Here is an 11,949-nt window from a genome sequence, read left to right on the forward strand (position 1 = left end):
GCATTTTTATGTTATCGGTTGCAGTTATTTATATTTTGCATGGTCTGTGTTTTGATATATACGGTATATGCTTTATTTTTTCATAGTTCCAATGTTATAAAACACATTTCTCTCATATCATAGATGCCAACTCAGTTTGTCGAGTCTGTGTTAGAGGTTCATAGTAAATTTGTTCAGCTCATCAACACCGTCCTGAATGGTGATCAGCACTTTATGAGCGCACTTGATAAGGTAAATGTTTTATTACAATAATTGATCTTTGGCTGGCTTTGACCAGTGGTTCAGTAATTGAATTCTGGGTAATGAGGTTAAATTAGTTTGTACTATTTTGCTAAAGAATATCAGAAACATTTAAGAGTAGCTTTTTATTCCTGATATGATGAGAGATCCTCGAAACTGTAGTGTAGTTTGTTTCGCGCTTGAGGTTGTTGATAGAGAGACATTAAGTGAAAAATTGGAACTAATGACTGATAATCATGTTGTAGAACCCAAGTACTGGATATAATTATCAGCATGAATTAAGAACAGTATTAATGTTGCTGGCTTTAGCTACATTTCGCACCATTGTAATGTGATCTAGACTTAACATCTGCTAGTTTGCCTTTTCACTTATTTCACTTTCATTTCAATTCAGTTTCACTTTAACTTTCTGACAACGTTTCTTTTTTTCAGGCTTTGACTTCAGTTGTCAACTACAGAGAGCCAAAGTCCATCTGCAAGGCCCCTGAATTGGTGAGTACAGAAACCTGCTAATCCACTTCTTCAACTGCCTCATAATAAAAAAAAACTTAATTTAATGCCTTTAAAGGGAATAATCTCATAAAAAAACACAATAAAATAATACAAAGAAAATTACATTTTTTGTTGTTGTTTTTTTAGCATCTAGTTTGACGGATGAAAAGAAATTGGGATGTATTTGGTATTCATATATTGAACAGTCTTTTTCTGAAAGAAGAACGGCAAGGAAGTTTAATGATTTGGTCTTTGTGTTGTAGTTTTAGTGCATGAATGCTTTATATATGTTTTTTTATTTAAAGCTTGCCAAGTACTGTGACAATCTGCTGAAGAAATCTGCAAAGGGAATGACTGAGAACGAGGTGGAGGACAAGCTGACCAGTTTTATCACTGTATTTAAGTATATCGATGATAAAGATGTTTTTCAAAAGGTAGGGATTCTTCACAAGAAGTGAAATATGTTCTTCACAAGAGCATCCACGAGACTTAAAGGTCTTTGTGTCTCACGCCTGCAAATCTAAGCTCTGCAGTATCCTTGGGATATGTGTCAGCATTTTCTCCTGTTTGAAAAGTAATGTGTAAGAGCATGTTCTGAGCATCAAATGAAACTTATAACGGCTTTTATGCACACATGTTTTTAGAAAGTAAAGTAGAGTATATGGAATAAATAGTTTTGGAATTACTTTGATTTGCTACCTGATTTTGACTGGTATTATAAAAATTAAATCACTTCATTAGTGATTATTTAATTAATTGGGCACAGGTGATGAGGTGATTTAGCCTGCTACAGTACATATCTAGCCTGCTGAAAGAAAAATGCCAATGTGCAGTCAGGGATGTTCACTGTCAACATATTCTAACCAGATGTGACCTTACAGCCCCCAACAGTCCAATAATTGTAGGCCATTATCAGAGTCAAAGTACCAGTCCAAATTGAATGGGGATCTGTGAGCGTGAGCATATGAGCAGGAGTGACTGGTCACTCCAGGATTTTCCTTTTAGTGATCAATGTCAACCTGGTCACTCATTGTGACCAAGCTGTGGGAAGACCGTGAGAGAGTGGTCCAGTAGTCCACTGAATTGGAAGTTGTGTTTAAATTAAATCCATATTTGTGTTGCTCATTTTACATCTGCAATAAAGCGTTCCTGTTTAATTCTTTTTATTCATCACAGCAAAATCACCGCTAAATATCTGCTGTAACTTTGTAACTATTTGGGCACAAATTAAATATGAACTGGAAAGAATAAAGTGATATATTATTCTCATTCATCTGATATGCTAAAAACACGTATCATTTAAAATTAAAATGCACTGTATGGCTCCTCTCTATAAAAGCTCCTCTCATATGCACAATGATGCTGGAACATGCCACTCAGACTCCAAGAAAGCAGTCTGTTGGGAGACTGGGTGTTTGCTGTTGAATGACTATATTGAGAGTAGTTGTTCAGTAATTAGGGTGGAGCTCCTGTAGAGAGAAGCAAATCCTTTATGGAAAATATTTTAATGAATGTTTTTTCTTGAATGTAATTGTTCATGTTTTTTGCTTTTGTAATTGGCTCCTTCAGTTGTTATGAGAATATTAGATACTCAGCATGATCTTAATATGTGATGAATCTCCGCCATGCACTTTGTAAAATGCCATCCTTCATTTTGTTTTAGTTTTATGCACGAATGCTAGCAAAGAGATTAATACACGGGCTGTCATTATCCATGGATTCTGAAGAAGCCATGATCAACAAACTAAAGGTAAAAATGTGTTCTCAATTTGTTAAATCTTCAAAACCTGCAAAATATAATTACATGTGTGCTCAACACGGCATAGTCCAGCATTATTTGTGTTTGGATTGTAATCTTGTGTTATAGTAATGTCAAAGGAGCTAATTTCAGCAGACAGCTTATTTTGATTTTGACTGCTTAAATAATCACTGTGGGGAAATTAACATTTGTTAATAGGTTTGAGTCCACTTAAAGTGATGACAGTTGATCACAGACATTTTTTCAAGTAGAGTCTGCAATAAAGAGAATATGGAAAAAAATGTTTTAAAGGAAAATGACACCTTAGCCACTTCTGAATTTGAGCCCTCTTTCATTACAATGCAAATATAGAAAATGATCTTAAAAAAGCTTCTTTTTGACATGTGGCTAAATTTTTAAAAAGTTCAATTTAACTGTAATGTGTCTTCTTTCTACAGCAAGCATGTGGGTATGAATTCACAAGCAAACTCCACCGAATGTACACTGACATGAGTGTCAGTGCCGACCTGAACAACAAATTCAATAACTTCATTAAAACCCAGGAAACAGTAATAGATCTGGGAATTAGTTTTCAGATCTACGTACTACAGGTAAATTATATTTTGCAGTAGTAATATATTAGAGTTTAACTTTAAATAGAAAATTATGTCAGCAAGTTTTATTCAGACTATTTTTTTTTTCTTGGTATTATGTATTATGATTTATTATTACATTTATTATTATGGTACATTTCCTAGTGTTCTTCATTTTATAAATGGATTAACAGGTTGGGTAGGTGGGTATGAGAGAATCTTTAGAGTTTATCAACAAAGTTATCTAGAGATATTTGAAAAGCCAGAATTCCACTTTAAGAAATTTAGCCTAATTTAAGAAGAAGATATACAACCATTGGGAATATACAAGCATTTTAATATCTGAAACTTTGTTTTGAAGAATTGAGATAATTGACTGACATGTTTCATTATTAGCTGTTTATTGTTGGGTAAATATCACACAAAAATGAGCTATGAACATCCTATCATCCTTTCGCACGTTGGCTAGGTACCTTTCTGTTAAAGAAAAGCAGACATTTGGAAAATGAAAGAAAAGAAGAGCCAAACATAGCACAGGAGTTGGGCTTGCCAAAATCAGCTTAGACTGGGTGGGCCAAGAGTAACAACCGCAGTTAAGATTTATTTTTTAAAGTTATCAGTGAAGTCAAGGAAACCCCTAGAGCTATTACTGTGAGATAATATAAAATAGCTGTCACTAAATTACCAAATTACAAAGGCTAGACAGGCTGATGTGTGGAGAAAGTAGGGAACTGCTGGTGCTTGAGTGCCATGGCCTGGGTCTTTACTGATGATGTAACTAATGATGGCAGCAGCCGAATGAATCCCGAAGCCTACAGAAACATTTTGTAGAAGAAAATGCTTCCATGGTTATTGAGCAGCACTTCAGCCTGCAGCATGACAATGACCCAAAAAATATGCCCAGTGCAACGAAGGAGGGAGTTCATCAGGACAAGAAAATGGAAAAGTTTAAATTTTCCAGATTTAAACTGGCCAGATTTAAATACAACTGAGTGTGTATTTTACTTCCTGAAGATAAAATTGATGGCATCTCAAACAATTGCACTAATTGGGTATGGGTAGACACACAAACTGTGTAGTAATAATAATAAAACTTCATTTTGTATAACACCTTTAAAAAAGTAGTATCTGAAAGCATTTAACAGTAGATGTACAAAACAGTTATAAGGACAGCAAATTACAGAATAAGTAGATAATTAACACAAGCTTTTAAAGGTACAGTAGAAGACACAAGATCATTAGGCTCAAAGCAGACGCAGACTCTAATTAAATAACAGCCTTTCTGAAAAGAAAGATTTTGAGTCTAGATTGAGATGCACTCGGGGTAGGTGACTCTCTGAGACTTATTCAGGATAGTCATCTCATTGCATCTATCAAAGATACAAATGACTTGACTACAAAATAAAAATAACATTTTTGGCTTTTGTGTCCCAATAGTTTTTGATGGCAGTGAATGTCTGTTCTGGTCCCAAAGTAATAAAAGTAATGTGCAAAGTAATAGAGACACCCTGTAACGTTTTATGTCTAATTTCAGGCAGGTGCTTGGCCTTTGACACATGTCCCTTCATCCACATTTGCCATTCCCCAGGAGCTGGAGAAGAGTGTGCAGATGGTAAGTTAATCGATCGACCCTCGGCAGTGGGATTCAGGAACTAACCTTCTGTCCTCTGCCCTCACATGCGTATTGCTGTGGATAGAATTCAGATGTCTTTTAGATTCACAGGTCAAAATAAAAGCATTATTACATATTAAGCCATCAGTAGAGCAAGATATAATTGTTTATTTGATCTCATGGTTATCATTTACTGTAAAGAATTTAGCACAACTTAGGAGGTTTTCCTCTGAGGCTGTGAAGTCATTGCAGTATGATCATGCAATTTTATCCCCCTTAGTTAAGTGTATTTTTTGTACTAACTCTTTAAGTAGGGGTGTCTTAAACAATTGAATATGTCAATCTAATGGGAATGGTTTTTGCCTTACAGTTTGAACTGTTTTACAACCAACACTTCAGTGGGAGGAAGTTAACCTGGCTGCACTATCTCTGTACAGGTAACAGGAGACTGAAGTGAATACTGTGGTTTTATTTAGATTATAAATGTTATCTTCTGAAACAGAAAACTTGCACCCATAAAAAGATTTGAATACCTTTGGGTTTTTTGAGAGCCTTAGAATGAAATATTTTATTGAGAAATGCTTGTTTGAAGGTTATGCATTACTTTATAAAGATTACATGATAAAGATAATCTTTGATTAGTAACATCCAGAATTTATTTCATGGAAGAAGGAGTTTCATTGAAGAAGTGCTAAGAATCATCAAACCTGAAGTAAAATAAAGTAAGCCTTTTTTTCCATATTAAAACAAAAGCTATCATTATTGTCTTGGTTAGTTGAGTGTGACCATTTTAGAAATATGGTTCAAGCACTGTCACATTTGGTAGGTTTTCATGACCATACTAATCCATAAAATGCTAAAACGAAGAATTAAGTAAATTTTGACAGGCCGCCAAATGTATAAGGCTCAGATTTTAGGCACCTTACTCTCTTAAAATGACAGGTCTTTATAAATGGTTCTATTAAGCTCAAAATGAACCTTTAAGTGTACTGAAGGACATGCAGATTTAATGATGTACTGTATCTTGTTTCCTATTTTAAGGTGAAGTGAAAATGAACTATCTCACCAAACCCTATGTGGCAATGGTTACCACCTACCAGATGGCAGTTCTGCTGGCTTTCAACAACAGTGAGACTGTTAGTTACAAGGAGCTCCAGGACAGCACGCAAATGAATGAGAAAGAGCTCATGAAAACCATCAAGTCTTTACTGGATGTTAAAATGATCAACCACGACTCAGGAAAGGTAGACTTCATTCATTCCTACTCACTGTAGCCGTTTGTAAAACAGATTTTCAGAATAGGTTATTTATACATCAAATATCACAGTTATTTAAAAAAGCGTAGTATGCATATAGCTATCCATTACTTACGTACCTTTGCCAACCACAGTAATTTGTTTTTAACATAAAATGTTGTTGGAAACATATACAGTGTAGCTCTGGCAGTCCTTTTTTATTTAACATTTTGGATCATGTGTGTTTAAGTGACTATGATTTCTGGGGTTTGTAGAGTGTTTTATTTAATCAAAATGTGAAATAAATGCATACGGTTTCCTGAATTTTAATCACCTCATGGTTTCCTTCAGCCTAATTACATCATACATTTCCTCATGTTCAGACTGGCATGGTGAGTCTAAAATGTTGATCCTGCAAGCTTTAGTCGGTGAAGCAATGCTTCAATGCAATCTTGGCTTCTGCATGTCACCCAGGTCCCCTGTTATTTGTAAATCACTTGGGGGTTGCTGGACGAGCACAAATGCAAAGGACTTTTACTATAAGCAAATCTGAGGTGCCTCTCAGCATGGCAAAAATTCAATCTGTCAAGTTCCAGTTTCCTACTTTGACCTTGATGAGTCCCAACTGGGGCTGACCAAGAAATATCCTCACATAGAGTGCGAATGCACCACTTCTGTGTTCTAGATTTCTAATCGGTCACCTCTAGGCTCTTATGAGAAACCATCCACTTCCAGTGAATGATGTATGGGGTTGTATGTACACCAGAGGTGAGATCCATTTGAAGATCTGACAGAGCATTTAAGAGGTGCTTTACTACAGGAAAAACGTAATATTGAGAGTAAAAAAGAGCTAATCCCATTATAATGTGCTGTAGCACTGTAGTAAGGGTGGAATGGAAGCCAAAAAAAAACATTAATCTTGGAAACACCTGTTAACAAGGTGTTTGAATCCTGCCTGACTATAGATACTGTATAGAGTGGCTACCTCCTACGAAAGCTGTACCTCAGGAGAACTCAGTGGAAAGGGGCTCCTTCATGTTTGCCAGTGAAAATGAGGTATAAATAGTGAAGAATAAAATGATTGTCGCTGTTGCTGCTGTATCACCAAAGGAATTTCACCTTCAGACGTAGATTACCTTTTTGTACGCTTGGTCTTATGGACAGAGGTAGAAAACTAACTAAACTTTTTGTTCTGGGGAAGACTGGACACGTTCTCCCTTGTGTAAGACTGTTGACATACCGAGGCACGTGTTTGCAGTAGTCGTGACAAAGGAGGATTTACGCACATGGCCGTGGAAGTAGTACTGTGGACAGCTCAAAAGGGTGGCGCTGCTGTTTACTAATTCTGTTAAACGACAGGCCTACTGACCAAACTAAAATGTTCACTGAATTTGCATAGCAGAGAAAGGTCTCCTCATTAGAATTCTGCAAGCTGAGAATAAGAATAGAAACACAGTTGAGTGTGGGACTTTTTTATAGATGTATTGGCTCATTTCTGCTCTTGTTTACTTTAAGTAAATCAGTCCTGTTCCTGTTCGAAGCTTGGATGATTCCAGTGTGTTTCAGCAAAAAATACATTTTGTATTTTCATTACATTGTGAATGAGTTATTGCCTGTGGTGAGCTGTTCATAGTTCAACAGCTGTTCATTTTGTCCGCATTTATTGAAGGTTTGTTATATGAAGTATTTTTTATTTTTATATCAAAATCGAATGCGTTTTTTATTGGGTTTTTTTTTTGCATTGGCCTTTGCCTCTAACAGACTAAAATCAAAATCCCTGAAATGGGTACATTTTCCCTGAAAATGTCCTTCGGACACAGTGCAAATTTTGTTAATTACAAATTCTAGATTGTAAAGAGATATTGCATAGATAACAAAGCATGTTTTGCTGTGATCTTGTTGAATTAGATCTTGTTGTCAGATCTTGTTGAATTATGACCTTTATATAGCATTCCCAAGACATCACTAGTACTTGTCCAATATGTTGCTGTGTTTACTGCCCTGAATGTGACTTTCTCTCTGCTTTTTTCTTGTTTACTGTGTTTTCCCACTGTTCATCTACACTTGACAGGGTGACAGGACCTTTTGTCCAAACCTCTGGAGCATCATCCCAAAAGAAATCAGCCACTTGGCCATAACTGGTGCTTTTAAGTCTAGCCCATTAACCTTTTCACAATTGGTTTATGTTACTGTATCTGCTTTATTTTCTTGTCTTCCTAATGTAATTTTCTGGTATAATTTGCTTCTGCAGGCACTATGTCAAATAATTTACTGTTATTACTTTCCTACCTGAGTTCTTCCCTACTTACAAAAGTCTTATTATTCACGTCTGACATTTAAAGCAATGTAATAAATACCCATATTTAATTGACATTTATATATATATAATTGTTTTATAATAAAAAACTAAATCATATTGATATTTTCCTATTTTCTTAGATCAGACTATTATTTCTTTAACAAGAAATCATAGAGAGCATCAGGAATCTCAGTATGCATTGACCTTAAGCTTTTTTAATGACTTAACATATAAAATCCTTTGTCACTTTATTTTCTCTCAATTGTTTTTCAATTCTATGAGAGTCTTCTAAATCTGATTCAGTTAATGGGGCTATCTGGGCAAAGCTGTTGCCCTGGCTCCATCCTAATGTGTCCTGATGTAATGTCTTGAATCAATGCCCTCTGATTAAAATGCAGAGTCATAAAGTAAGTGTTTTGTTGAAAGGTTAGAGATGGCTATGAGTATTTTGGAGATCTCATGTCTTAATGAAAACAGGGAGGTCTCAGAGAAATCTTCTATCATTCATCTACTTTGTCTTCTTCATGACTGTCCATGGGTCTTTTGATGTTGGTGAATGAGATCGTATTAACTTTTTTTTTTAGTGTTGCTTTTTCAAATCCACGTGTTCTCTGCTAACAGTGGTGCCCAAATGAATGACCTAGAAGAAACATTCTTTAATGTTGAGAACAGGCTTTACTACATAAAGAAGTATTGTAAAACACAGAGATGCGACACTCATTAACAGTGAGGGTTATAATTCAAAGCGAATTAAATAGAGATTAAATGAAGCACAGGGTTACACAGTTGGCTTGATGAGAGCATAGACTTTGAGTAAACAACTGCATATACTGTATGGCTACTAGGATTTTCATAACCTCATTCAATTGTCTTTTTTTTTTACAGGAAGAGATAGAAGCAGAGTCTACATTCTCACTAAATATGACGTTCACCAGTAAAAGAACAAAGTTTAAAATCACAACATCGATGCAGAAGGACACACCACAGGTCTTGACATTTTGACTTTGATTTGAGATGTGTTCATTGTGTGTTTGTAAATTAGGAAAGGCTGCCCTAAAGGGATCTGTTTTTCTCCTTTTTTTAGGAAATGGAGCAAACCCGAAGTGCTGTGGATGAGGACAGGAAAATGTATTTACAAGCTGCTATTGTCCGCATTATGAAGGCACGCAAAGTACTGAGGCATAATGCACTAATCCAAGAGGTACGGTTCCATTGGAAGAAATCATTTTTTCCCTCCTTTAACACTTCCTACTCTAAAAATAACATACATTCTTCTTTGCATGTTTTACCTTGTGTTAAATGAGGTGTTAAATTATTCAAAACTGTTCTAATTTCTCTCCACAGGTCATTAACCAGTCCAAAGCCAGATTTAACCCTAGTATCAGCATGATAAAGAAGTGCATCGAAGTGCTGATTGACAAACAGTATATTGAACGAAGTCAGAGCTCAGCAGATGAGTACAGCTATGTAGCATGATGCTGAGAGTCCTGTAGGCTGATTGGAGAATGGAGACCATTTATTTCGCTGTCACTGTCTAGTGTATTCCTGTGGGATGAAGCAGATATCTGCCTCCATCTAGGGAATCTTCACTGAGTCGCCAGACAGCCCCCAATTGATTTTATGCTGTTTACAACATCACCAGTGCCACGCCACGTGCGTCAATAAAATTGCCTATAGCTATTTGAGCGCAAGCAAATATTACATTTTTAGTCTACTAAACAAAAAAGAAAAGCAAGGGAGCTAAATGTGGAAGATGTGGGAGACTTAGATGTGACAGAAAACCATGCTTTCTTTTCTCACGTTTGCAGTTGTTGTGTTTTTTTAATGTATCAAAGTTAAGACAAAATATTGTAATAAATCTGGTATACTGATAATTGTATCTACTTCAAAATGTTAAAAAAATGCAGAAAAAAACCTATGAGGTGACAGACATGATCCTGCTGCTTGTCAAATAAAAAAAAAATAAAACCCAGAGATATTTGTAAATATTTAATGGAGGAGCATGTTTGTTGTAAGTTTTGTGTGGGGTATGTGTCCCAAGTTGAAACTGCTGAGTCTTGGAAAGGATTACTGAAAGCATGTGAGCACAGTACATTAGAGAGGTCAATGAGCATCTGTAACCCATAGAGGAAAGCTCACAATTACTGTGTAAAATGGGTCTAAGGCAACCATTACAAATATGATCGTCAAGGTCTTGCAATCTCAGTCCATTCTAATAAAGTGCCACAGGGTCATGAAACAGATTGAACTGCTGGAAAAGATTTTTTCTCAGTCTAAGAACTATCACAATTAAGGTCATTTTATTGCTTTATATATAGGATTTGTCTACTCCATTTTATACTTTGAGCATTGAGACTCATTATTAATATTCCATAACTAATAGTCAAATAAATTGTTTTGGATAGTATGTGTAAAATATTTATAAATGTATCCGACTGTAACAGTAATGTAACAAATCTGTTTAATTACTGCATTTAGGTTCTGCCCTTTTGGTGTTGTAGTTTTAATCTTTCCTGACCTTTCAGTTTCCATAAATACAAAGTGTGAAAAAAACTGACCTATAGCTATTTATTTTATTTCTCAACTCAAACCCAGTATAACCAACCTTCGCAGTATTTGTCTAGAAAATAGTAACTGTTTGGTAGTGTTTTTATTGCATAAACAGAAGGAGGTTTCAATCCCACACTCTACAGATTATTTCAAGTGTTGTCTGATCCTTCCTATTCCTGGTGAAAATGTGACTGATATTAAACACTAGAGGGAGCAGGTGTTCTATTTCAGATGCAGGAGGTTGGAGATTTGTGGAGCCCAAAAATCTTTTTTGTAGAGTTTCAAGTACAGAGTTCAGATTGATAGTTAAACTTTTAGAGGTAACGCTGTATACCCAGACTGTAAACCCAGTCTGTGGTATAAAACTTATTACAGTGTTTTCCTGACATGTTTCTGCCTTAATAATAATTAATAATTAATAATTGCTTACACTTACATAGCGCTTTTCTGGACACTCCACTCAAAGCGCTTTGGGGACTCCCCTCCACCACCACCAATGTGCAACATCCACCTGGATGATGAAACAGCAGCCATAGTGCGCCAGAACGCTCACCACACATCAGCTATCAGTGGGGAGGAGAACAGAGTAATGAAGCCAAGTCATAGATGGGGATTATTAGGAGGCCATGATTGGTAAAGGCCAATGGGAAATTTGGCCAGGACACCAGGGTTACACCCCTACTCTTCTAGAAACGCCCTGGGATTTTTAATGACCACAAAGAGTCAGCCTCTCGGTTTTATGTCTCATCTGAAGGACGATGCCTTTTTACAGTCTAGTGTCTCCGTCATGATACTGGGGCATTAGGACCCACATGGACCTGCTGGTCCCACTAACACCTCTTCTCTCAGCAACCTCAGTTTTTCCCAGGAGGTCTCCCATCCAGGTACGGACCAGGCTCACACCTGCTGAGCTTCAGTGGGTTGCCAGTTGTGAGTTGCAGAGTGATATGGCTACTGGCAAGTAAAATAAAGAGTAAATATGAGCTCTGAACCCTTAAAACTTCAAATAAACCCTAGGAAGCTGTCAGTGAATCTAGTACTAACATTCTTTGCGTTTTAAGTCCGATGACTATATACTGTACGTGTCCAAAACAAATACGAGCTATATTAGAAGAATCTTAAGCAATGATTCACAATTATTTTGTCTTAGAAAGTGTGGATTCCTTTTACCTCAGCTTTTTTTTAACTGT

General features: G+C 36.2%; 1 protein-coding gene across 2 annotated transcripts in view; it reads left to right on the forward strand.

The window, feature by feature from the left end:
- cul2 (cullin 2) overlaps window positions 1-10,181 on the forward strand; it is a 28,648-nt gene extending 18,467 nt beyond the window's left edge. For both annotated transcript variants that reach the window (XM_015338929.2, XM_006642874.3), the window contains exons 11-21: window positions 124-231; window positions 673-732; window positions 1,038-1,166; window positions 2,396-2,482; window positions 2,929-3,081; window positions 4,598-4,675; window positions 5,046-5,112; window positions 5,717-5,919; window positions 9,095-9,196; window positions 9,294-9,410; window positions 9,554-10,181. In XM_015338929.2, the coding sequence (XP_015194415.1) occupies window positions 124-231; window positions 673-732; window positions 1,038-1,166; window positions 2,396-2,482; window positions 2,929-3,081; window positions 4,598-4,675; window positions 5,046-5,112; window positions 5,717-5,919; window positions 9,095-9,196; window positions 9,294-9,410; window positions 9,554-9,685 (1,236 nt within the window). In that variant the 3' untranslated portion in view covers window positions 9,686-10,181. The remainder of the gene's footprint in view (window positions 1-123; window positions 232-672; window positions 733-1,037; window positions 1,167-2,395; window positions 2,483-2,928; window positions 3,082-4,597; window positions 4,676-5,045; window positions 5,113-5,716; window positions 5,920-9,094; window positions 9,197-9,293; window positions 9,411-9,553) is intronic.
- Window positions 10,182-11,949: the final 1,768 nt, after the last annotated feature.

This window comes from Lepisosteus oculatus, chromosome 6 (assembly GCF_040954835.1).
Source record: "Lepisosteus oculatus isolate fLepOcu1 chromosome 6, fLepOcu1.hap2, whole genome shotgun sequence".
In the NCBI taxonomy this organism is placed as follows: domain Eukaryota; kingdom Metazoa; phylum Chordata; class Actinopteri; order Semionotiformes; family Lepisosteidae; genus Lepisosteus; species Lepisosteus oculatus.